General features: G+C 45.9%; 1 protein-coding gene and 1 long non-coding RNA gene across 3 annotated transcripts; one reads left to right on the top strand and one right to left on the bottom strand.

Annotated features, from left to right (window-relative positions):
* On the bottom strand, positions 1–1,630 carry LOC114864604 (uncharacterized). The gene is made up of 3 exons (XR_003787361.3): positions 1,523–1,630; positions 1,316–1,401; positions 1–941 (listed from the first exon to the last, which is right to left on the bottom strand). It is a non-coding gene; the product is annotated as an uncharacterized LOC114864604 (long non-coding RNA).
* On the top strand, positions 1,598–27,109 carry tgfbi (transforming growth factor, beta-induced). 2 transcript variants are annotated; one of them, XM_029165495.3, is made up of 17 exons: positions 1,600–1,823; positions 3,560–3,658; positions 15,676–15,740; positions 23,023–23,180; positions 23,254–23,418; positions 23,520–23,666; positions 23,738–23,879; positions 23,954–24,166; positions 24,596–24,733; positions 24,804–24,946; positions 25,064–25,200; positions 25,287–25,402; positions 25,882–26,006; positions 26,076–26,178; positions 26,309–26,376; positions 26,544–26,568; positions 26,670–27,109. In XM_029165495.3, exons 1-17 carry the CDS (start codon positions 1,711–1,713, stop codon positions 26,729–26,731), a joined length of 2,019 nt encoding a protein of 672 aa, XP_029021328.1. In that variant the 5' UTR covers positions 1,600–1,710; the 3' UTR covers positions 26,732–27,109. The 2 variants fall into 2 exon arrangements, with proteins under 2 accessions (XP_029021327.1, XP_029021328.1); XM_029165494.3 differs by having other exon boundaries at positions 1,598–1,823; positions 25,882–26,178.
* The last annotated feature ends 114 nt before the right edge of the window (positions 27,110–27,223 follow it).

Raw genomic sequence — 27,223 nt, 5'->3', positions numbered from 1 at the left:
TCTGTGTTATGGGAAAAATAGTTTCTTCCTTATTCTAAGTGGTTATTAAATGATTTATGACTTATGTTCGGCAATTAATATCTTGTGTTTTGTCTTACTCTTAATGTATTTGACATTTGACCTAGATTGTTCAAAGGTTATCTCTGATAGACTCTGGACTCTAGCCCCCAAACCCAAGGCCAGGGAGTTGTGTCTCTGTCTGTTGAAACTAAGCGCTCCTTCCTCTCTGATAGTCAGACGCCAGTGATGCAGGTGTGAGAATGTAAACATCTCCACACGCACTGTGACAGGATTGAGATGGTGCATGCAGTCTGATTGGGCTGCATGGCAAGGCTGTCTGATCTCCCCAGCTGTTTTTTGGTTTGTTGATGTGCACGATCAACATCCATGTTTTTGATTTGGTTTCCCCATTATTTTTATTTTCCTTTCTTTTTATAATAAATCACACAAAAGACAACTCTCTCATCTGCCTCTTTATGGGAAATTTCCACCACATCTGCTGGTCTGTTGTTGGGTTGAGACATTCAATCCATCTTGTATCTTTTGTTTTATTATTTTTTTTAAAACATGGATCCAAACAAGCTAGCTCAGAATTATGATGGAATTATGTGAAAGATCTTACAGTCCAAATTGGTCCCCTACAGGTTTAGTCTGGTTTGGATTTAATTTCTGAGGAACATGTCCCCCGGCTGAGATCCTCATCCTGAATCATCGTGTTGATGTGATTAAACTTGTGGTTTACAGTGGAAATGCCTTCACGCACCACAGACATGTAAACCTCCGGCAGCAGCCGTGATTCAGGAAGTTTCCATCTTTGAGTTTCTTTCAGCTCCAGCTTTGGGTTTTTCATGCAGCTCAGCTCCTTTGTCAGTTTTAACAACACGTGATCCACTTCGGGCTTCATCATTAGTAACAACTGATCCTGTCGAGAGTACGTTCTTCTGTGCTACGACAACAGAAAAGAGTCTGTTTTAGTGTTAATTAAAAAAAAAAAAGAATGGCACATGGACATCAGATGGCTGCTGCTGTAGAATCACAAGACAGAGACATGTGTGGTTTGTGAACACACCTGTGTTTGTCACACTTCTAAACATTTTTCTACATTGACAGAAAGAGTGAGTGTAAGCAAAGCTCTGATTTTTACTCTGACACTTCTCCAGGTCTCTGTGGACTGAAAGTGGAAACAGCTGCTGAACACTTTCATTTGTGTTGGAGCCATCGCTCAGACAGAGTCTGTTCAAACCATCAGGACCCAGAAGGGGGGTAAGTCACCAGAGGACACGTGGGCTGGTTTCAGAGACGTTGGAGGTCTCACCTGCATGTGGTCCAGAAGTAAACCGGACACCTGAGAGACCAGTGAAGGAGAGGTCTCTGCCTGGACCTGGACCATCTCCCTCATACCTAATGTTATGTTGTGAACATAACATACTTTTAGTGAACAACTGCTTTATGCTGTCTTTTATTATTAATACATTAATATGTGAAGGATCTGTAGAATTTTGAATGGCTGCATTAGTCATACATTTATGAAGGCAGAGTTCTTCCTGCTGTGATGATTTCCGTGGACTGAGGGACGTCTCCCGTCCTGTCCCGCCCCCTCCCCTCCTCAAACCTTAAAACGGGTCGCTCCTGGGTCGTGGGGGTCCAGAGAAGAACAGAAGGACGAGAAGAAAACGTAGCGGATTTGATATCTTTAAGCAAGAACCCAAGATGAACGTCTGTGTTCAGCTTCTAGGGCTGTCCCTGGTTCTTACCGCGTGCGTCGCCCGGTCTCCGTATCAGGCGGTTCTGCAGCACAGCCGGATCCGAGGCCGACAGCAGGGGTGAGTGGATCACATGCAGGCGGTCCAGTTCTCTGCAGGTCAGGTCCGGTCCAAATTCCTGCACCAATCTGAAGATGACTAGTACAGTTAGATTGACTCATTCCACGTCAGTAAATATTCATTTATTTGACTGGATTCTTGTCTTTAATAATAATTAAATGACGACGGCAGCACAAAGAGCAGGACTGAACATTCTTTAATTCGTCGTCTTTTTACTTCTTTCTTCTGACGAGCGTTAAGTTTCTATTTATTGTTCTAATACAGCTTCACATGAACCGAAAGAGAAGCTGTGACGTTCTTTTATTCTGGCGTCGCAGCTGCATGAACCGAACCTTGTGTCCTAGTCCATTTAAAATAAGAACGTTTATTCCTTAACAATAATAACAACAATAACAGCTTGGACCTTTGGGGGCAGAATCCTATGTGAATGTTGTGGGTGTGAGGGTCATAAAGGTGTTTAAAAATGGAGATTCAATAACTGATTCTTGACTTTAATTAGGATTGTAAACCTCCTCTGAAATGATTGACTTAAGGTTTATGAAGACATACAGTGCCTTGCAAAATAATCACTCCCCTTGACATTTCGCATGTTTTGGTGCCTCACAACATGGAATAACATGGATTCTTTAAGGATTTGCATCATATAATGTACAAAACATGTCCACAACTTTGAAGATGTTTTTAATTTTTATTGTGAAGTAAACAACAAATAGGACAAAACAACAGAAAAAGTCATAACTATGCACTCTGTAAAGTGAATACTTGGATTTTTGCCTATTCCTCCTGGTAAAACTTGTGAACAGCAGTCTATATATACTTTTCCTTCTCACCCTCCGCGGGTGGTCTCATCCGTTTTTCTAAGCTCGGGTCCTCTACCAGAGGCCAGGGAGGTTGAGGGTTCTGCGCAGTATCCTTGCGGTTCCTATGACTGCACTTTTCTGGACTGAAATTTCGGATGTTATTCCAGGGATCTGTTGTAGCCACTCCTCCAGTTTGGGGGTCACTGCCCCCAGTGCTCCGATCACCACAGGCACCACTGTGGCCTTCACCTTCCAAGCCTTCTCCAGTTCTTCTCTGAGCCCTTGGTATTTCTCTAGTTTCTCATGTTCCTTTTTCCTGATGTTGCCATCGCTTGGTATTGCCACATCCACCACTACGGCTTTCCTCTGCTCTTTATCCACCACCACAATGTCTGGTTGGTTCGCCATTACCATTCTGTCAGTCTGGATCTGGAAGTCCCACAGGATCTTGGCTCGCTCGTTCTCTACCACCTTGGGAGGTGTTTCCCACTTTGACCTTGGGGTTTCCAGTCCATACTCTGCACAGATGTTCCTGTATACTATGCCAGCCACTTGGTTATGGCGTTCTATGTATGCTTTTCCTGCCAGCATCTTACACCCTGCAGTTATGTGCTGGACCGTCTCAGGGGCCTCTTTGCACAGTCTACACCTTGGGTCTTGTCTGGTGTGGTAGATCTGCCTGTTTGACCACCAAGTTTGCTTGCTCTTTTTGTGCCTTCGCCACATACTGTAAGTTTTGTATGAATTGTGGTATCTGGATCCTGTCTGTGGAATGAAACCTGAAGTTAGACCTACATTCTGGTCTCAGATGCCGTGCACGTGGGTGAGGCACGTGGGTCAGGCACTGTAACAGAATAACATCGTCACCATGAACAATCTAGGTTGGATGGGTTTTACTCATGTTTATTAGCGTCTGTTTCTCTCTTCTCTTTATAGACCCAATGTTTGTGCCATGCTGCAGATTAAAGGAACCGACAGGAAATATTTCACTAACTGCAAACAGTGGTACCATCGCAAGATCTGTGGAAAACCTACGTGAGTCTGTTTGTTTGACAAGCGCTTGTCTAAAATAACTTGTGCTTTATACTGACAGTGTTTGTCTGTACAGCTAAGAGCTACTGGACTTATATTCCTCTCAGCTACTAAATGCCTGAACTAAACTTCCTACTGTAACTTTTAAAATGTTCCACCCAGAGTAACACTGTTCTACCCAGAGTGCTTGATGATTAGCCTCTGTTCCTCAGGTAAAACAATTGATGGGAGCGTTTTAGAGCCACCATAGAGTGGCTCTGCTGCAGGAGATTCTACTGTTACTGCTGAACAGGAACCACTCAGACATCATTAGTGAGGCCGGGCTCACCAGCTGTGAGGCAGCTCTAAGCCTGGATGATTTTCATACTCAGGTGGTCAGATAATTGTTTAGCTACGATTTTTTTCAAGAATCTTGGAGATAAAGGGTAAATGTGAAACTGGCCTATAGTTGGCTAATTCTCTAAGGTCCAGGGTAGGTTTTTTCAACACCCGACCACAGCCACATTAAAAGCTTGTTGTACACAGCCTAATAATAAATAACTTTTAAAAATACCTGAAATTGACAGCTGCATCAAGGCGATCAATAAAATCTACAGTATAAAGCCTGAAGCATCAAACACATGAAGTTCATGTCAACGCATTTAGCATAAATGTCTCTCTGTCTGTCTCTTTAACATTGTCTGTCTGTCTCTTTAGCTCTGTCTGTCTCTCTACTTGCCTGTCTGTCTCTGAGTCTTCCTGCCTGCCGTACATCCAGTGGGTCCAGGATGGTGAAACACCACCACATAGTCAGATGCTTTCTGAGAACAGAGGAAGTGAAACCTCATGTGGGCAGTGGATGTGTTGAACACTGACCCACAGACCAGTGACAGGAGCTGAGTGTTTCCACAGACTGAGGCCGACTGTGAACACTGCTGTCTTTGTCCTGTTCTTGTGGATCAGGGCTTAGAGGTCAGCGGAGGGAACATAACTTAGCTCTAAAACTGAAGCGTGTGTGTGTGTGGGTTCTGTCTCATAGATCTGAGGGTCTCCACCCTTCTTCTCGTGCTTCAGGGTCACTGGATCAGTTTGGAACGGTTTCCTGTTTGAATTCTTCCTCAGTAAGACCAACGCCAACGCTTTAATCCAATTTCCACTTTTTCTCTGCTGGAAAGTTTTGGCCGTGGTTTGACCCAGCAGCTGAATTACTATGACCTTGCTCCGTTTGCCACCATCTTTATTTATGTAAATAACAAATGCAAGTAGGTTCCATCTGGTCCAGTAATCAGAGCAGTGTGTGCAGCAGCTGATCTCCATCCGTCCGTTTCCTGCTGCAGCGTTCTATGTCTCGGCTATTTAATCAGATCCTGGTAAACCGCCTGAAACCTGAAGCTGGACCCACCTCACACTTCAAGTCACACTGTCTCCTAAAGGAAAATCCTTTGATCCATTTTGACTATGTCTGTCTCAGCCTTGGTGTCTCCTAGTTCACACAGCATGGGTTGATCATATTATTCTCATATTACTCTCCTCCGTGGAGGTTTCCAGTCCTGGCTCCTCCCGTCTTCAGTAGGTTCGACTGACGTGGCCATTGAACAATGTCTGTGTCTGTGTCGTTTCCCTTAGTGTCGCCCCGCTGTTGCTGTCTGTTTTGAGTCAAGATGGTGCTGATCAGTCCAAAAACTCCAGGATGGCTCATGGCTGTGAAGCCTCTGAATTTACATTTAGAAACAGTGACTCTTTCTGTTGTGGTTGTGATTACACTTGTTTTCCATGGGCTTCAGTCCTTTCACCAGAATTTTTGTTCTCTCTAGATTTTCTTTTTTGTTTTTTTCAGCCTACTTCATTTGCATTCAGACCTTGGTGGACGTGATTCTAGCAGCTTCATGTCCAACCATGTTTCAAGTCCAGATCTTTCTCTGTCAAGTGAGCAAAAATTGGACCAAAGCATGTCATTTAAAGTCCTCACGGATATTTCCATGATTTTGCTAAAACCTGGATGATTCAAATTGTTCCTTGCTATTCTTCATGTGTGGCACCATGCGTTGTGTCCTGGACCTAGGATCCAGCAGCAGAAAGCAAAGCAACATTCGGCTGATTTGCTGATCAAAGCCTTCTAAAGGGCAGGAACATTCCTGGCTCAGTGCTGTTTTCTACTGAATAGTGAGATTAGTTGTTGCAGCTCAGTCGGATCCACATGGATGAAAAACTGCTCATGACTCATATTTCATGGTCAATTTTATTACTGCAAGTTGTTTTGGCAGCTGCCCAGCGGCCTCCCATGGACTCTGTGTGTTTGTGTTGTGAAACCCTGCATCTGGTCTGTTCGGGCCTTTCCTGGGTTCACTATTCATTCTTTGCTGTCACTTCACCCTGCTAGTCCCCTTTCCAGTTTTCTTTCATTTACTTTTGACTTAAACTAAATTAACTGGCCACATTTAGCCTGGTTTTGCTAGAGGTTTCTTTCTCACTATAGAGGGAGGTTTCCTCTCTGCTGTTGCTGTTAATTACAATTAAATGTTCCTCTTTAGATGCCATTCCTCCTCATTTTTTAAAGAGGTTTTCCCAAGTATCGAGCAGTTGGTTTATCTATATTAAAAAGCAGTCTTACTTCGGGTGTTGTTCCGGTAAAGATTAAACATGCAGTAATACAGCCCCTTCTTAAGAAACCAGGTCTTCACCACACTGAGCTGGCTAATTTTAGACCTATCTCCGAGCTACCCTTTATCTCAAAAATCTTAGAAGAAATTGTTCATGTGCAGTTGAAATCTTTTTTAGATGAGCAAAATGTTTAAAATGTTTCATAGCACAGAGTCAGCACTACTACGAGTTTAATGACATCCTTCTAGCAACTGATAATGATGAACTGGTGATTTTATGATCCCTGTTTTACTAGATCTGACTGCTGCGTTTGATACTGTGGACCACAATATTTTATTGTCTCGCCTGCAGCATCTGGGGGGCATCCATGGTACAGCCCTGAAATGGTTTATGTCCTATTTAGTGGACAGAGCTATGAGTGGGGCCTCTCATTTTTCTCTTTATCTACTTCCCCTGGGCTCCATTCTGAGGAAGCATGGCATTTCATTTCATTGTTATGCTGACGAGAGTCAAATCTATATGCCACTGAAGAAAAGCAAAGATTTTTGTATTAAATCACTTCTGTCATGCCTTGATGACATTAAGGAGTGGATGGCCCTAAGTTTTTAAAAGTTTAATACAGTAATAAAAAGTCTGAAGTGATGGTGTTCAGTCCAAATGGCTCCAGTAAACCATCCCAGGTTGACCTAGTCCCTTTGGCTCAGTTCGAGAAGCAGACAGTCTTAAACCTGGATTTTAAAATGGGCTGTGAATTTAAATTGGATCGCCAAATTAGTGGGGTTGTAAAGTCTGTTTTTTTCCACCTTAGGCAGTTGGCTAAAGTTAATTCTTTCGGTACACGGCAGCACTTTGAAAGTGATCCATACCTTCATTACATCTCTGCTGGATTACTGGATGCACTGTATTTTGGAGTAAACCAGTCCTCCATTGCACGTCTCCAACTGGTCCAAAATGCTACTGCTCATCTTATGGTTGGAGGGCGAAAAAGCGATCACATAACTCCCATTCTGGCGTCTCTCCACTGGCTACCTGTTTATTTTAAAATGCTTTTATTTGTTTTTAAATCATTAAATTGTCTTGCCCCATCTTATTCTACTGAGCTGCTTATCCCATACACGCCCTCCTGGTCTCTCAGGTCAGCTCACCAGTTTCTCCTGACAGTACCAAAATCCAGGCGGAAGCTCAGAGTGTGGCATTCAGCCTTCACGCCGCTAGGGGCGTTCCTGTGTTTGTTGTGTGTGTCATCACCTGAGTTTGTTTCCTGCCTGTAATTAGTTGATTAGGTTGACCCACCTATTATTTAGTATTTAAGTCATGCCTTTTGTTTCACCCGTTGCTGGTGTGTTAAGCCGTAAATGCGGTCGTAAACTTGAAAGCTACACCTTAAGTAACTGTTTAAATAGAGGAGTTTTGAAGATGTGGAGTTTTGTTTCTTTCTGATGTCTTGTCCTTTTTGTCATCTGTGAAGGTTTGTGGTTGTCATCTGTGTGTCAGGTTTTGGCAGAGTGAATTCAGTCGCTTGGCGGTCCTCAAGTACTCCAGGTTCTTGTGATCCGTATACACCATGAACGGTTGTTCTGCTCCCTCCAGCCAATGTCTCCATTCCTCAAGTGCCACTTTGACCGCCAGCAGCTCTCGGTCCCCAATGCCGTAATTTCTCTCCGCTGGGGACAGTTTCCTGGACATAAAAGCACACGGGTGCAGCCTACCTCCAGCCGGGTCCCGCTGTGATAGAACCGCTCCCACTCCCGTGTTGGAGGCGTCTACCTCCACGATGAACTGCTTCCCTGGGTCCGGCATGTGTAGAATGGGAGCGGACGTGAAGCTCTCCTTCAGCCGTTGGAAAGCGGCTCCTGCCTCCGTCGTCCACTGAAACGAAGACTTGGCAGACGTTAAGGCATGTAGCGGTGCCGCGATGCTGCTGAACCGCCGGATGAATTTGCAGTAAAAATTGGCGAAGCCCAGAAACCGCTGGACATCCCTGCGGCACATTCCTCCACCGCCCGCGTTTTCCAGATGGACCCGGCCCTGGGAAACGATGAAGCCGAGAAATGCCACGGTCTCCACGTGGAACTTCGTGAGTCTTCACGAACAGCCTGTGCTCCAGCAGCCGTTTGAGCACTTGACGCACGTGAGAGACGTGCTCCTCCTTGGACCGAGAAAATATGAGAATGTCATCTAGGTATACAAAAACAAAACTGTTGATCATAGGCCCCAGTATCTCGTTGACGAATGCCTGGAAGATCGCTGGTGCGTTAGTGAGTCCGAACGGCATAACGAGGTACTCGTAGGGCCCGTTGGGTGTGTTGAAGGCCGTTTTCCACTCGTCGCCTTCCCGAATGCGCACCAGGTGGTAAGCGTTGCGGAGGGCTAGCTTGGTGAAACAGGTGGCACCAGACAGTAATTTGAAGGCAGATGACAAGAGAGGTAATGGGTAAGAGTCCCTGATGGTAATATAATTCAGGCCACGATAGTCAATGCAGGGTCTCAGTGATCCATCCTTTTTACTCACGAAAAAGAATCCTGCTCCGGCGGGGGAAGAGGATGGCCGTATGATTCCAGACGCTAGAGCTGAGTCCAGGCACTCCTTCATCGCCGCCCGTTCCTTAGGTGACAGATGGAAGAGCCTGCCCTTGGGTGGCACTGTACCTGGTCTCAGATTAATTGCGCAGTCATGTTTTCGGTGCGGGGGAAGGGATGTGGCTCTGACCTTACTGAAGACCATGCGAAGGTCATGGTAGCATTCCGGGACGTCCTTAAGGTCAGCCGCCTCTTCCCCTTCCATGCCCAGCCCGCTCTGCAGGGCCTCTGGTTCAGGGTTGGACTGGAAGCAGGTGCGCCGACACTCCGGGTCCCACTCGCGCACCTCCCCACTCCTCCAATCCAGCGTGGGGTTGTGTCTCCTCAACCAGGTGTGGCCTAAAACAATAGGGTGATAACAGGATTCCACAACTAAAAACATGATTGTCTCCGAATGTCCGTCGGCGAATGACATGGAAACAGGGGCAGTGTGATGTGTGACTCTCCACAGTCTACGACCGTCCAGCGCCGCTGTCTCCACAGGTGACGCTAATGGCGCCGTGTGGATGCCCATGCGATCGACCAGCCCTGCGTCCATCAGGCTGGCGTCCTCGGACTCTGTCCCCGGTAGTGAGACGGTCCCCTCGACCGCTCCTCGTTGTGGTGCTCACGTTCACTGTTTGCCAGCCGACGATCGATGCGGATAGCCAGTGCTATCAGCTCATCCAAGCCGCTGGGTAAATCACGGCTCGCCAAACAGTCTTTAACCCGGCGAGATAATCCGCGGATGAAAACGTCCCCTAGAGCCGTCGCGTCCCAGCCGGCCTCCGCCGCCAGGGTCCGGAACTCAATGGCGTATTTGGCAGTCGTTCTCTTCCCCTGTCGGATATTCACCAGTCTCTGAGCCGCCGGGATGATCTCCTGAAATATCTGAAGCGTCCGAGAAGCGTGTGGGCGCTCCCAGACGAGCGTCGGGTGCCGGGGTGGCAACCACGGAAGTCGCGGAGATCGCACTCACCGCGGCGGCGGCCACGGGAACCCGAATCGGCATCTCCTCGCCGACTGTGTGCTGAGCCAGCCGACTCACCGCCTCCGCCAGGTTGGTCATCGCCGCCTCTTGCCGCAGAGCGCAGTCCGCTAGCTCCTGCAGCGCGTCATGAGTCTTCTCCTCCTGCTCGCTGAGTCGCTGTCCCTGGGCGAGCAGCGCAGCACGGAGGGTCTCTACGCTGGCTGGGTCCATGTCTGGCCAGATCGTTCTGTCAGGTTTTGGCAGAGCTCGGACCCACATGCACAGCACAGAGACCACAGGCAGATCGTAGGGTTAAACAGTTTATTCAGAATCACAGGCAGTCCGGGTCATGCACAGTCAATCACGGGGCTTCGGTACCGGTGGGGCAGGCTGGTTCGGATCCAGGGGCGGGCAGAGGTTCAGTAACAGAATATCGCAGTTTACGGTACCTTGAGGGAGTAGGCAGTCTCGTAGTCGGGCGGTCAGATTCGTTATTCCAGAGCAGTCCAAGCAGTAGTACAGATCAGGGAGTCGGCGAGAATCAGGAGTCAGAGCTCCTGAGAGACAGAGCAGGGTCAAAGCACACGAACAGAGTAACTAAATGCTGGAAAGTGAAGTCTGGCGTTCAACGATCTGGCAAAGTGTTCTGGGGCTAGTGGTGCTTAAGAATGCTGAGGGTGATTACCGATGCGGAGCAGGTGAGTCTAATGAGGGACGGAAGTAAGGCTGAAACTAATGATGAGTGGCAGGAAACCGGAAATGCAATACAATAAAACAGGAAGTAACCCGTAGACGTGACACTGTGTTTAGGTTGTTTGCCTGTTTGAAACGAATCTGTAGGATTGTGTAGTTATCTCAATTGATTGTGGTGTGTTTTATGGTTATAGTTTATGTTGCTGTTAGGAACGAAGCGTTTTGGTTTGTTAACGCAGTAGCGTTTTGTTTTCCTGCGTAGCAGCAATTTTTGCTTAGTCTAGTTTTGCTTAGAGCTTAGTCCTGCCACACAGTGAGTTTGTTTGTTTTAATAAACCATTATATCTTACTTTACTTCTGTGTACTTTGGTCTTGCATTTGGGGTCTTCCATCTTTCCTGTTCCCCTGCGACCTAGTCAGCGGATGCGGCCAATTGAGCGTAAAGGTTCAATAGAGAATTGAGTGTTTTTAGTAGCATGACAAGGTCGCAGAATAGTGCTGTGTGCACATAAGCCGTAGTGCAGTATTTCCTCCAGGCTCCGTGAGAGCATACCTCCCTGCTCAGAGCGGGCGTTAACTCCATCCTCCACCTCCACTGCATCTTCTCTCCTGCCCCCAGTTCCCTGTCAAGTCCCGGCGGTTCGGAACCGATGGGGGGAGTTTATAATGGGGTCCTGTCAAGCCCCGGCAGTTCGGAACCGTATGGAGGGAGTTCGTAACACAGAGGGGACTAAATTATGGAATGCCCTATCACTGCACATTAGGCAGGCACCTTCATTGTCCATTTTAAGTCCTACTTAAAGACCCATTTTTACTGTATTCTCTGGCTTTGAACTTTGCATGAGACCCTGTTCCTGTTATACTCCACTGTTTTATTCTTTTGTATTTATTGTTGTTTTTATTTATTGTGTTAAGTATTGTTCTAATTGTCTCACCATGTACAGCACTTTAGTCAACCAAGGCTATTTTAGAGGGCTTTATAAATAAAGCTGAGATGAGTTTGCTGCATGTGGGAATTGTTGGGTTTAGTTGTGTAAGGTCTTTAACGTTACCCTGTAAAGTGCCTTGAGGTAACTTTGTTATGAATTGGCACTATAGAAATAAAATTTTATTTTATTGTTTAGAGGTACTGTATAACATCCCTCTGATATTGCGGTGATATTTATTAATCTAATACTACTGGAAATATGAATAAAATAACATTCAATTCAATTCAATTCAATTTTATTTATATAGCGCCAAATCACAACAAAGTTATTTCAAGGCACTTTACAAAGTAAGGTTTAAAACCTCACTCAACTAAACCCAACAAATCCCACATACAGCAAGCATTTAATTGACAGCAACAGTGGAGAGGAAAAACTCCCTCTCTAACGAGGAAGAAACCTCCAGCAGAACCAGACTGGATGTGGGCGGCCATCTGCCTCGACCGGTTGGGGTGAGAGGATAGAGAGAGAGAAAAGCACAACAACAGCAACAAGCAACAACAGAGCACAGGCAGGATGGTAGGACCAGGGACTGGATGCAGGCAGAATGGTTGGATCCGCAGCTGCCCATCACAGACACCAAACTTTGAGTCCAATGATACCTGTAGGTGAGGACAGAGAGGGAGAGAGAGTGGGGGGGGGGGGGAGAGAGAGGAGAGAGAGAGGAGAGAAGCACAACTACTGGAGAGAAAGAGACAAGGTTAGTTAAACATGGGACAATGATGGGAGGTTATTGGACAGAGGAGGTAGAAGGAAACAGAGGAGCTCAGTGTATAAATTAAGTCCCCCAGCAGTCTATGTCTATTGCAGCTTAACTAAGAGATGGTTCCTGTGACTAACAATCATTGCCAGTGACCTGAACCATCTCTAACTATAAGCTTTATCAAAAAGGAAGGTTTTAGGCCTTTGTGGACTGGTGCCAGCGGAACTACCTCCAGATTAATGCAGGGAAAACCAAGGAGCTGGTGGTAGACTTTCGTAGGCACATACACTCTGCACTTACAACGGTGAACATCCAGGAAAGGGACATTAAGAGAGTGGACTCTTACAAGTACTTGGGTGATCACCTCAACAATAAACTGGACTGGTCACACAATACAGACGCACTGTATGAAAAAGGACAGAGCAGACCCTATCTGTTAAGGAGACTGAGGTTATTTGGAGTCCAGGGACCAGTCCTAAAGACCTTTTATGACTCTGTTGTGGCGTCAGCCATCTATTATGGAGTGGTCTGCTGGTGCAGCAGCATCTCCGCAGCAGACAGGAAGCGACTGGAGAAGCTGGTCAGGAAGGCCAGCTCCGTTCTGGGGTTGCCTCTTGATTCAGTGCAGGAGGTGGGAGAAAGGAGGATGGTAGCTAAGCTATCATCCATGATGAAGAATGATGCCCACCCACTATATGTAACGGTGTCATCACTATGCAGCTCCTTCAGTGACAGACTGATACATCCTAAGTGTCTAAAGGATCGACACCGTAGGTCGTTTCTACCTGCTGCTGTAAGACTTTACAACCTAAGCTGCTCCCAGTAAATCACTGATAATTGGAATTGTTGCTACAATTGTCACCTTATACTGTAGTTGCCATCCAAATGTTTGGGCAAACTTTTACCCTGTGCAATATCCAGTCAATCCATAGTGCAATTACCCATCACTTCAGTATGCATGTGTGTATATATATATATATATATGTCTTAATATACATCTTAATTTTACTTTAAATTCTACGTAATTTTGATCCTGCTCTTGTTTTGTACTGCTGCTGCAACGTGGAAATTTCCCCATTGTGGGACGAATAAAGAACTATCTTATCTTAAAAATATTAAAAAACTGAACAACATATTAATAGTTGAATAGATGAAGATTGTTTCGTAGTATGTAGTGTCTGTAGCTTAAAGTATGCTGAAGTAGTTAAAGCTGAAAGTAGACAAAGCTGATGCGGATTTGAAAGGCTTTCTCCATTCATTTCAATGGAGCAAAAACAGTTTAAAAAAGCTTACTATTTAAAAAAATATGCTATGAATATGGAAAATAATAGCCCACGTCCCCTTAAAAAGCTGAATATTTTGATATTTGAATGGTTTCTGTAGCTTCAGGTATGCAGGACCAGTTACGCGCAGAGGGAAGAACTATAATATACTATTATATGTTATTTTTGTGATAACCATTATGGTTTTGCTGTAACAAGCCTGTTGAGGAGAGGAGCAAGTCAGCGCAACTGATTGAGATGAGCTGTGGAGGTTCCTGCCTTTAGAGCACTGTCTCAAATACAACGGCGCAGCTGCAGTAGATCGGTGATTGAGCGCAGTAGCAGTTTGACAGGTCAAACTCTGCTGCTCAAACTCTCTACTGCTTAGTGTCTACAGCAGCTCTATGCATATAACTGATGAGTTCATTACACTGTCCATTCCTGATCAGAGCAGGTGTTCACATTTAAACTACCTGATCTTTCTTATATACAGTAGGTATATTTAGCTATACTTGTATTAAGTAGTATTAATAGTAAGTACTTCTGGCACCCTAACAGAAACTGGTGTGAGAAAGAGTGACCATTCTTCTTGACTCTGGAGTGGGGGATCTGGGTTTGATTTCCGTCTGAGGCATGTATATACAATCACATTATTATATAAATATATACATTTCCCAGATACATTGAGTTATATGCTTAATGTATTACCAATGGTCAGCTACATTATAGATAAAAAAATTTTAAAGAAGAAATTGAGTGGGTAAAGAACATGACTCTGATACAGGAGATCCTGGTTTGAAACCTGACTAGAACAAGTTTTTTAACCAAATTCAGAAGAAGGATTTACAGAACTGTAGTAATGTGCAAAACATTTTATAATTTTTATTGAAATCAAACAAATTTTTTTACAGTATGATAAATACCCTGACTCCCTCTCTCATATATAACTCTAAATAACTAAATTGAGTTATATTTCTAAAGCATCAGCAACTTTCAGCTATGTTATAAATGTTTCATTATACTAAAGAGATATAGCAATATTTCTGCTTTCAAATGGTTTATTATTAAAACTTCATGATACTATTTTACAGTTTAGTAATTAGGCACACATTTCCTCCATATCCTTTCAACTTTATCCATGTAAATCAGCGTCATCATAGCTTCTATAGTTTTCACTTTAGTCGCTATCGGCCTCAAAGCGCAGCGAGATCCTGATTTTCCCCAATAGACTCTAATGATCATTTTCGGCAGACGTTTGGGAGAAACGCAGAATGATACACATGTTGAAATTGCGATTGTGGCCACAGTCTTTAGTCCTCAAACATAAAATTCACACCAGTTGCTCATTAAAGACTTGGGATTCATAAAATTAAGTTATTTTTGTCATAACTATTGTGTTTTAGCTGGAACAAACCTATTTATAAGGGGTGAAACTTTGCCTTCACAGAGCAGAGTGAGCCTGATTTTCCCGCCTTTCGTCTCCATGGCGACAGCGCAGCTGCAGATTTGACAGGTCTAACTCCTGATGCTCAGTGTACACAGCAGTTCCATGCTAATTACTGATTAGTCAACTACACTATTGGATTGTGTAGTAATGAAGCACACACTTCCTCTAAGTCTTTTCAAAATAAAAGCACCAAGCCAAATAATTACCTTTAATAACAATATTTCTGCTTTTGGTTGGGTAATTATGACTATTTAAAGATTGATTAACAGTTTAGTAATTACCCACACATGTGTCCCCTAAATCCTTTCAAAATAAATACACCAATGCAATTTATTAGCTTTAACTGCACCGGTTTTACTTTTGAATGGTTAATTATGACTATTTAAAGACTAATTGACAGTTACTAAATTACCCTCACACATTTCCTCTAAGTCCTTTTAAAATAAAAGCACCAATCCAATCCAATCTGGTCTCACACACCCCAGTCTGGTTATACAACCTTCTGTCTATTATTGGTGCTTGGTGTGGTCTCACAGACCCCAGTCTGGCCTCATGGACCCCAGTCTGGCCTCATGGACCCCAGTCTGGCCTCATGGACCCCAGTCTGGTCTCATAGAGCCTGGTCTAGTTCCTGGTTCAGCACCGGTCACGTTGTTTTGTCATTTGTACAGAGATGTGACGACAAACACCAGAATGAGCCATTATGCACATACTACTTAATGAGCATCAATATTCAAAGACAGGAATGATGGTTTCTTACAGCAGGAATATTAAACTGTGAGCTGAATGGGAGCTGAAAGTTTCATGTGCTTTTCTGCAGGGTGATCACCTACGAGTGCTGTCCGGGTTATGAGAGGATTCCAGGAGAGAAGGGCTGTCCTGCTGGTATGACCTTTGACCCCTCATATAAACGCAGTACAACGAGTTGACCTGTGATTTAACTGAAAACATGTTTATAAAACTGATTTTCCCTGATACTAGTTTTGTGTTAAGAAACCATGTCTATGTGATGGTGGTGATGATGATGAAAATCAATCCAGTGCTGAAGGTTACCGTATTGTTGACAGACTAGAACATTAATCCAATGTGGATTATACTCATTACTGTGCAATAACCCTGCAATGACCTCATACTCACTCCAACTGTACTGTACTGCTTTTTACTGTGCCAACACAAACTGTGTTTCCCCACTGGGGGACTATTAAAGGTTTTTCTTATCTTACCTTATCTTATTTATTAAACCTGGAGCAGTTAGGAACAAGCAATTTCAATCAATTCAATTCAATTTTATTTATATAGTGCGAAATCACAACATAGTTAATCCACTTTAAAAAGTAAGCTTTGAGACCCTACATGACTAAACCCAGTAAATCCCACAGCTTTAACTGTAATTATTACAATTTGACAGCAACAGTGTAGGAAACACTTTTTTTCTAATGAGGAAGAAACCTCCAGCAGGCCATTTGCCTTGACCAGTCGGGGTGAGGAAAGAGAGAGAGGAAAGCACAGCAACAACAACAAGCAGAGAGCACAGACAGGATGGTTGGACCAGGGACTGGACACAGGCAGGATGGTTGGACCAGGGACTGGACACAGGCAGGATGGTTGGAAAAGGGACTGGACACAGACAGGATGGTTGGAAAAGGGACTGGACACAGACGGGATGGTTGGACCAGAGACTGGAAACAAGCAGGATGGTTGGACCAGGGACAGGACACAGGCAGGATGGTTGGACCAGGGACTGGAAACAAGCAGGATGGTTGGAAAAGGGACTGGACACAGACAGGATGGTTGGAAAAGGGACTGGACACAGACAGCATGGTTGAACCAGGGACTGGACACAGACAGGATGGTTGGACCAGAGACTGGACTGGACACAGACAGGATGGTTGGACCAGAGACTGGACACCATCGGGATGGTTGGATCCACAGCTGCCCATCACAGACACATTGCTCTGAGTCCGATGATACCTGTAGGTGAGGAGAGAGTGGGGTAGAGAGAGAGAGGGAGAAGCACAACTACTGGAGAGAAGGAGACAAGACTAGTATAAGGAAAAGACAGAAGGGTTTATAATCATTCCTATTAATATTTAGGAATCAAGAGACACCCAAATTGAGCGAAACTGCTCTGTCCGCCATTGTTTTACCTTACATACATACACTTACAGCACTAATATTAAATGGCCAGATGCCCTGTTTATGTAGAAAACAGCAATTACTTCAGCACAGTCTGATATTTGTGGTAAGTTGTGTGAGCCAGAATCATTTGGAAGAGGACGAGGCTGCCGGTAAGAAACCAGCACCCGCAGCAGGGAGCCCAGAGCCGGCAACGAGCATCTCTCTGCTGCAGAACATACCAGAAACAAACCAGCCAGGACAGAATGGGCAAATGAGCTCAGAGTAAGTAATAAATTAAAATTTTATTGATTTAAATTGCGCTGTGAAGTTTGAGTAAAGATACGAGCTGCTGTTTATGGAGTATCAGACTGTCTGAAGTAGCGCTAGCTTAAGTTGTTAACATTAGCCTGTGCATTAGCCTGGCTGGCAGCAACTGTAATACTAATTCAATAATTTATTTCATCCTTTTCTAGGTAATATCACCCAGTTGCGAGACTGGGGAAAGGACAACTGTCTTGTTTTTCCAGCCACTAACAGCAGATAAGGAAAAGAAGAGGGTTTTTACTAAATGAGGAATCTGTGTCTTTTTAAGAATTGTCTGCTTTGATTCAAAATAAAAAGCTGCTGAACGATTTAGAAAAAATGTCTTCATTTATACACACTCAAATATAACATATTGTTAAAAATGTAAAGCAATGTCCCAACATTTGTCTGTTACAGTAGATTTAGTTGTGCTTCTTTCAGCGCAGAGAATGGGCCGTTCCTCATGGGCAGCCTCGTCCTCCTTCATATGGCGTAACTCTGCGCTGTACTCTGGCCCATACAATAAACAACGAATATCAGACTGTGCTGAAGAACTTGCTGTCTTCTAAATAATCTACAGCAGGACCTCCGGCCATTGAATATTAGTGCTGTACAGAGGAAACCAGGAAGCACTAGCTGTAGTGTGGCAAAAAGTCTTAAGGCATAAATGATCATTTCTCTGCATAAATAATCTGGAGGGTACGGATTGTCCCTTCATTCTTAAATACTACCACACATTTTTTTGGTCAAGCCTCATTGAAAATCTGTGAAGTTTTCCTTTAAACACGGAACAATGATGGGAAGTTATTGGATAGAAGAGATAGAAGTAAACAGAGGAGCTCGGTGTATAAATTAAGTCCCCCAGCAATCTATGTCTATTGCAGCTTAACAAAGAGATGGTTCCTGTGACTAACAATCATTGCCAGTGACCTGAACCATTTCGAACTATAAGCTTTATCAAAAAGGAAGGTTTCAAGCCTGATAAAACACTTTCCAGGAAAAACAGAATATCAAATATTATCCTTTCTCAGGCAGTACAAAAAAGAACACTGGACCTGAGTTTGTCTGTAAATGTCCTTTTTTTTTTTTTTTTCCTCCGGCGCCGGTCGAGCTGCTGGTCACAACAGCTCCTGTCCTCTTACTTCTATTTATTACTTTCTTCACTTATTTAAGTTTACCTTTCTAGTGTGTTGTTAGTAACATTAGTGTACACAACCTGTACACAGCTTTTATATAGTTTTTTCTAAGTTTGGCGCAGTACAAACGCTGTTTTTAAAGCTACGATGTGCGTCGGGGTCAGAGCGCGCATTGTTTACACCGCGGAGCAGCTGATCGCGCTGCGCAGCGCCGTAGTTCTGCCCAGAGACAGACACGAGATCACCGCTGAGGTGCTGGTGAAGTCCCGACGTGGGCGCCGCGCTGGAAAACTACGACGGGAGAAAACGAGACGCTTCAGGCCCGCTGTCCCCTCCGTTATCATGGGGAACGTGAGATCTCTCCCCAACAAGATCGACGAGCTCGCGGCGCTCACACGGTACCAGCCGGAGTATAGAACGAGCAGCGTCCTGCTGTTCACGGAGACCTGGCTGACGTCACTCATCCCGGACTCGACTGTCGCACTGGACAATTTTCATCTGCTACGTGCGGACAGAACGGAGAACAGCGGTAAGAGGAAGGGAGGGGGTCTGGCTGTGTTTGTGAACATCAGGTGGTGTATGCCACGACATTGCACTGTCAAAATGAAGCTGTGTAACAGAGACATTGAGCTGTTAGCGGTGGGCATGAGGCCATTCTACCTGCCACGGGAGTTCACACACGTTATAATAATTGCTGTGTACGTCCCACCCTCCGCTAACGCTGACACAGCTTCTGAGACCCTGCTCTCAGTCACCAGCAGGCTGCAAACACAGCACCCACAGGCCCTCTTCCTGATCTCTGGGGACTTTAACCATGCACCTCCTTCAGCTGCTCTGCCTACATACACCCAGTATGTGACCTGCCCCACCAGAGACAATAAAACACTGGACTTATTCTATGCCAACACCAAAGAGGCCTACACTGCATCCTCCCTCCCACCGCTGGGCAGAGCTGACCACAACATCCTGCATCTCCTGCCTGTGTATAAACCTGTTGTACACAGGCAGCCGGTGGTGCCCCGCACAGTGAAGAGGTGGACAGCTGAGAGTGAGGAGGCTCTCAGGGACTGTTTTAACACCACTGTGTGGACGGAGCTCTGCGACCCACATGGGGAGGACATTAACGCAATAACAGACTGTGTAACGGACTACATAAACTTCTGCTGTGAAAACACTGTTCCCACCAGGCGGGTTCGGTGTTTCACCAACAGCAAGCCATGGGTCACCTCTGATATTAAAGCTCTGCTAAAGGAGAAGAAGAGAGCATTTAAATCAGGGGACAGGGAGGAGCTGAGGAGGGTGCAGAAGGAGCTGAGGAGGAAAATCCGTGAGGGGAAGTCCAGCTACAGGAGGAAGATGGAGGAGCAGCTGCAGCAGAACAATGTCAGTGAGGTGTGGAGGAGCCTGAAAACCATCTCAGGCTTCAAGCTCCACACCCACAGGCTGAGGGGGACCTGAGCTGGGTCAACGAGCTGAACTCACACTTTAATAGGTTTGACCAAGCACCCACTCACACCTCCCAGCAGCTGCCTCCGAACCTCTTGTCACCTCATACCACTGGATTACCAGCCCCCACAGCCCTTCACACCTTTACACAAAGCCCTCTACCCTCAGCCCTGACGACTGGCGACTCATCCCAACAACACCCCCTCACTTCACACCACACTGAGTCACTTCCTCAACCCCTCACTTCACACCACACTGAGACACTCCCTCAACCCCTATCCTTCTCCAGCACCCAGGTGAGAAGTGAGCTCAGGAAGATCAAGGCCAGAAAAGCAGCTGGACCAGACGGCATCAGCTCCAGACTCCTTAAGTCCTGTGCAGGCGATCTGTGTGGAGTTATGGAGCATGTCTTCAACCTGAGCCTCAAGCCGAGGGTGGTACCACAGCTCTGGAAGACCTCCTGCGTTGTACCAGTGCCCAAGACACCGCACGCCAAAGACCCCAGCAGCTTCAGACCAGTGGCTCTGACATCACACCTGATGAAGACACTGGAGAGACTGGTCCTGGGTCACCTCCGCTCTGCAGTGGGAACCTACCTGGACCCGCTGCAGTTCGCCTACCGACAAGGCATAGGAGTAGACGACGCCGTCATCTTCCTCCTACATCGAGCCCTTTCCCACCTAGAGAAGCCCGGCAGCACTGTGAGGATCATGTTCTTTGACTTCTCCAGTGCCTTCAACACCATCCAGCCGATGCTTCTGAAACACAAACTGGAGGAGGCTGGTGTGGACCTTCATCTGACGGAGTGGATTATGGACTATCTCACAAACAGGCCTCAGTTTGTGAGAGCCAGGGACTGTGTGTCTGACACTCTGACCTGCAGTGTGGGGGCCCCACAGGGGACTGTACTGGCCCCCTTCCTTTTCACCCTCTACACGTCAGACTTCAGACACAACACGGACAGCTGTGTTCTGCAGAAGTTCTCTGATGACTCTGCGATCGTCGGACTGATCACCGATGATGACGATGCAGAGTACAGAGGACTCACTCAGAACTTTGTGGACTGGTGCCAGCGGAACCACCTCCTGATCAATGCAGGGAAAACAAAGGAGATGGTGGTGGATTTCCGCAGACAGCAGCCTGCTGTCATACCACCGATGCACATCCAGGGAAGGGACATTGAGAGAGTGGACTCTTACAAGTACCTGGGAGTGCATCTGAACAATAAACTGGACTGGACTCATAACACGGATGCACTGTACAGGAAGGGTCAGAGCAGACTCTACCTGCTGAGGAGACTGCGGTCTTTTGGAGTGAAGGGGCCACTCCTGAAGACCTTCTATGACTCTGTGGTGGCATCAGCCATCCTGTACGGTGTGGTCTGCTGAAGCAGCATCACAGTGAGGGACAGGAAGAGACTGGACAGGATCATCAAGAAGTCCAGCTCTGTCCTGGGCTGCACTCTGGACACGGTGCAGGAGGTGGGAGAGAGAAGGGTCCTGGCTAAACTGACATCCATCATGGACCAGGTCTCTCACCCACTGGAGGACTCACTGTCTGCTCTGGAGAGCAGCTTCAGTAGCAGATCCACCCTCGCTGTGTGAAGGAGAGATATCGTAGATCCTTCCTACCTGCTGCTGTCAGACTGTACAATCAGAACTGTTGACCACATCCCACCACAGTCACTCACCCACTGCATCAGTGGTTTATATAGCAACCTGCTCTGCACAATATTTGTGTAAATCTGTGAACAATCATGTATATTGTTACTGGTACAAATCTTATACCCATTACTGTGCAATAACCCTGCAATGACCTCATACTCACTCTAACTGTACTGTACTGCTTTGTACTGTGCCAACACAAACTGTTCTGTACCTGTATTCTTGCTCATCTGTTCTGCTGTTGTGAGAGGTAATTTCCCCACTGCGGGACTATTAAAGGTTTTCTTATTCTTATTCTTATTCTTAAAGGAGTTTGTCTGGGCCTGGACCTGATGTTGGGCCATGTTCTAGGGAAAGATCGGACTAATTAGCAAAATGCATAAAGGAGAAGGTGCATGTGAAAAAGAGTTGGTTCAGGTTGGCTTTAAAATAGTTCAGGCTCTGTCACTCAAATTGAAAGGAAGGTGGTTCCAGAGAAAAGACTCGGTCCCCCATGGTACGGAGCCTGGTGAATGTGACTTTAAGGAGCATGTTTCCTGATGAAGTATGGGTGTGGTTGAAAAGCTGTACAGTGATCAGCTCTTGCAGATATGGTGCTGCCCAACAAAAAGTCCATTACACTAGTCCAGCCTTGATGATATAAAGGCATGAACAAGTTTTTCTGCATCTGGGAGGGTTAGGAGGGGGCCGGGTTTGGAGATATTTCCTGGAAGGTAAAATGATGTTTTACACAGGTCAAGTCAAATGTCGGTCAAACCAAACCCCCAGGATGATAAATGTGGAGAAAAGAGTGATAGTCTGGCCACCCCCCTCCGCGAACGCTGCCACAACATGTGACGTCATACAGACGGTTGTCTCCAGCCTGCAGTCCAGCCATCATGATGCTTTCTTTATGATCTCCGGACAATTTAATCAGACCGGCCTTGCCAAGTCACTTCCTCTATTCATCCAGTTCGTGAGCTGTCCTACCAGAGATGTGAAGTGATGTATGCTAATATTAAGAAGGCCTACTCTTCCACTGCCCTCCCCCCTCTGGATCACAATTTGATTCATCTGCTGCCATAATACACACCTCAGGTTCAAAGGCTGTCTGCCACCATTAAAACTGTTAAAAGGTGGACAGATGAGGACCACGTTGCACCTGTACAATTCCTCCTCTCTTTGTAAGGGTTGATCTTCATCCAGGCGATGTATGTATGTATGTAAAACATGTATAGTAAAACCTTAGCTAGAAATTAGTTTTGAGTGTGTGTAGATGTGTTCGCATTCATATCTATACCTTCTTGTATGGACCTCCAAATGTGACAGTGATCAAAGTGTGCAAAATAGATTTCCTCTGGGATTAATAAAGTTTTTGAATCTTGAAGAGGATCTGATGGGAGGTACCAACTTAGAGTGCCTTAGTGCACGAAGGAGCCATCACACTATACAATAGGTTATAACAACACTGGTTGAACGGGTGCACAGCATATTGTGCCTGAGCCTTTTTTGTCGTCGCAGCTCTGCCTCTTGTGAATATCTACAACACTCTGGGTGTGGTCGGAGCCTCCACCACTCAGGTTTACTCCGACCGAGCCCAACTAAGGAATGAGATTGAGGGTCCAGGAAGCTTCACGTTCTTCGCTCCAAGTAACCAGGCCTGGGCAGCGCTGCCTGCAGTGAGTAGCACATGCTCATGTAAACGGCTTTGGAACAGGACTGGTTGTTGCTAAGTCTGTTGCCATGTTGTAGGAGATCCTGGATGCTCTGGTGAGCAATGTGAACATTGAACTGCTGAACGCTCTTCATTACCACATGGTGAACCGCCGACTGACATCTGAAGATCTGAGGCATGGATCCTCCTTCTCCTCCATGTACCAGGATTTCCCAGTTCACATCCACCATTATAATAACGGAGTCAGTCGTATCCACAGACACAACCACACATTAGAGGACTCCCTTCACGTCATCACTCTCCCACCACTTAACCTTAACCCTCCTCTTACTCACGTCCACAGGTGGTGACAGTGAACTGTGCTCGTCTGATCAAACCCGACCAACATGCGACCAACGGCATTGTGCACGTTGTCGACCGCGTCATTACAGCCGTCTCCAACAATGTGCAAACAATCATTGATATTGACGACAACCTGGAGACGTTGCGTGTGAGGGCACGAGTCCATTTACGGATATGTTACAGGTTATGCATCCTCCGCTAAGTTTCTCTGTGTTTCAGACGGCCATCGCTGCTGCAGGTCTGACTACAATACTGGAGAACGAGGGTCAATACACTGTCTTCGCGCCTACAAACGAGGCCTTCGACAAGATTCCTCAGGAGACCCTGAACAGGATCCTGGGAGACCCTGTAGCTCTAAGAGGTGCTGAACAGAAGACCCTTCAGTCTACTTTGTAACTGAACAGTTGTTTACACTATAAACCTCTATCACCCCAGACTTGCTGAACTACCACATCGTGAAGCAGATGTGGTGCGCAGAGTCTATTGTGTCAGGGAGTCCAATGGAGACTCTTCAGGGCACCGTGCTGGAGGTTGGCTGTGACGGGGACCAAATGACTTTGAATGGAAAGGCCATTGTCACCAAAAAAGACCAGCTTGGAACCAACGGAGTCATCCATTACATTAACGAGCTGCTCGTCCCTGACTCAGGTACCAGCATGGTGCTTCTGCACATTTACGGAGTATGTAACTACTATTTCAAAATTAGTGAAGTGACAGATGAAGTAAATACTGGGCCATCTTCATATGCTGTATTCTCCTCACTCATCACATTAATTCTATTTAATGATTAAAATGATCAAACCCATCATCAGTCACATTGACTAGGGCCAATTGTCCCCAGAGCTCCCTCTGCCTGGACATCAACTCCAACACCAACTAAGAATAATTCAGTAGCTTCATACGTGTTTGAACTAGTTCTGAATGAGTGATGAAACCTTAGCACAGACCTTAATGTCTCAGCAGACTGGGCTTTTTACTCTTTACTTGGAGCCACTGAGTCTGTATCATAGTATAGGATTTCAGCCAGTGTCTCAAGGGATGATTTGAATCAGTGACTGGGCTCTGGTCTGTTTGCAGCTAAAACTCTGCTGGAGTTGGCTGAAGGTTCTTCTGTTGCAACAGCAACTAGGCTGTTTGTTGAGGCTGGTTTGAGTCCACAGCTCACAGGAACCGAGGCTCTAACACTGCTAGCACCTCTGGACAGCGCCTTCAAAGGTAGTGTGCCATCAGTGTGGTGATTCACTTTAAGTTGGACCTTTACTTCACCCGTCTATGTTTGTAACAGGCAGCCTCACAATGACCCCTGAGCTGAGGAGGCTGATGAAGAACCACGTGTTAAAGGAACAGATGTCCTCCAAATCTCTGTACCATGGACAGGAGCTGGAGACTCTGGGAGGAATCAGACTGCGAGTCTTTGTTTACAGGAATGTTAGTGACCTGTTCTCCACACAGTCGGTTGCAGCTCCACATCAGTGCTTCAGGATGAAGGTATGTCATTGCTCACGTACTTCATCGTGTCTGCTCTATTCCTCCTTGTGTTTGTAGAACCTGTGCATCGAGAATGCCTGCATCGCAGCTCACGACAAAACCGGACGCTTCTCCTCACTCTTTACCGTGAACAAAGTCCTGACCCCCCCAACAGGAACCATCATGGACGTGTTGAAGGCAGACGAGCGCTTCAGGTAAGAATGGTTTAAACGCGGTCAGAGCAACAAGCAGTTACTGCTGCAGCCAACGCAACCTAACCAACAGCCTTCTGTGTTTGCAGTGTCCTGGTCGGTGCCATCCAGGCTGCAGGGATGACAGAGCTGCTAAACAAGCAGGGAGCCTTCACCTTCTTTGCTCCCACCAACGACGCCTTCAGCTCAGCCCCTGAACTGATGGGTGGGTAGAACTACAGAACGAGAGGAGTTCTATCTGACAAAGCTTCTGGTGCTCGGCCTCTACTTTAATCAAATCGATGGGCTCAGCGGTTCTGCTCCTTCTTTGGTCCGAACGTTTATGTTTATGTGACTCAGCTGAACAAGTTTTTATATAAACGGAGCTGACGCTGCTGACGTGAGGACAGCTGCTCTCTCCTAATAAAGACACGAGAGCAGACAGAGGCACTGGACCGGTGCCAGCAGCAGAACATCTCACACGTGGTGCCGAGACACCACGTGTGAGATGAAAACCAGCTTAAAGCGGTTCTCTTCTGCATTTACTCGTTTCAGTGTACAACATATCCTCAGTTAATGTTCAGAGCTGCTCAGGTCTCTGAACCAGCTCTACCTTCATCCTCATTCCATTTGATCACATTCTCATATCATCTCAAAGAGCATGAAGAAGCATCAGCAAGCTGAACCTCATCTTCTGTGTCCCAGGTGATCGTAGGGTCCTGACAGCTCTACTCAAGTATCACCTGGGGGAGGGGTTGTTGGTCAGCGGAGGGGTCGGATCTCACACCCGACTCAAAACTCTGGAGGGAGAGAAGCTGGAGCTCGGTGTGGTCAGTCGGCTACTTTTCTTTAAACTTTGTTTAAATACAGCTTGGTGCCAACTGTTGTCTCTGTTTCAGAGGAATTATACAATCTACGTCAACAAGGTCCCGGTGGCGGATGCAGATCTGATGGCTACAAACGGAGTTGCCCACGCCATCGATAGCATAATCACACCTCTGCGTGAGTCCTGCATTAAAGCATCAGATACGGTCCGGGATTAGCCCACACCGAGGTCCAGCCGCCTGGTCCCACTGAATAAACAAGTAACAGAAGGCAAAGAGGATGAACATTTGTCCTTGTGTCTCTTCAGCTGCAAAGGTGGACAGAGAACAAAACGATGGACCCGCAGCTTCGCTTACATCGGCCTCGTCCTACAGGGTGAGACATAAACCCATAAAGACCGGAAACCGGGTTCCCCAGTTCAGCTAGATTTTTGGTTAAAATTTAACTCAAAGCACCAAAACATTTCTCCTGATCCTGAGCTTTGTTAATATCAGAGTTAAAGGAAAATGTGTGATTGACATTTTCCTGTTTGTTTCTTTCAGTTGGACCCCAGGAGCTTCAGAGACGGTCAGTGTATAAAACAGGACAGTCCCATCAGAATAATATACTGTAACTATTATCAGGTTAATGGAAGGAAAGTTGGTTCTTAACTCTGGTTTCTGTTTCAGACGACCTTTTTCAGAAGGTGGTGCAGAGTCGCTCCAGCAGGACCATGACCCACAGTCACTAGAAGCACAGAGAAATTAGAAAGAACACGATCAGAGGTCAAATGTCAAATCGGTCCCCCTTCAACCCTCAGCAATGGAGGGATCCACATGTTGGCCCCACTGAGTCATACCCACCTATGAGTCCAGTCCCAGTCTGGATCGATCACAAACGGCTGTAACTTAGTTCAGTTACCCAGGTACTGCTGGACCTGTACAAGATCCTTTTTAAATTGAGGTACAATTATGCAACAGCTCATGTTTGTTTGAGATAAATGTAGAAAAGGAATCGGAAACAATTAAAGAAAATTTCAAATAAAAATAACAAAAAAACAACAGTTTGGGGGGATTTTACTTGATGATGATTGGATTTTTTATGAAATAAAGTGAACACAGACCATGAAGAGTGAAGCCTGGTTCATGTGTCTCTGCTCTAATAGACACACACACCTCCGGCAGAGAGTCAAGATTGGAAACATTTATCTGGCCCAGTTTTCCTCAATATGATTTCTTACAGG

The sequence above is a fragment of the Betta splendens genome, chromosome 10 (genome assembly GCF_900634795.4).
Source record: "Betta splendens chromosome 10, fBetSpl5.4, whole genome shotgun sequence".
In the NCBI taxonomy this organism is placed as follows: Eukaryota; Metazoa; Chordata; class Actinopteri; order Anabantiformes; family Osphronemidae; genus Betta; species Betta splendens.
This window is presented reverse-complemented; position numbering and strand designations above follow the sequence as displayed.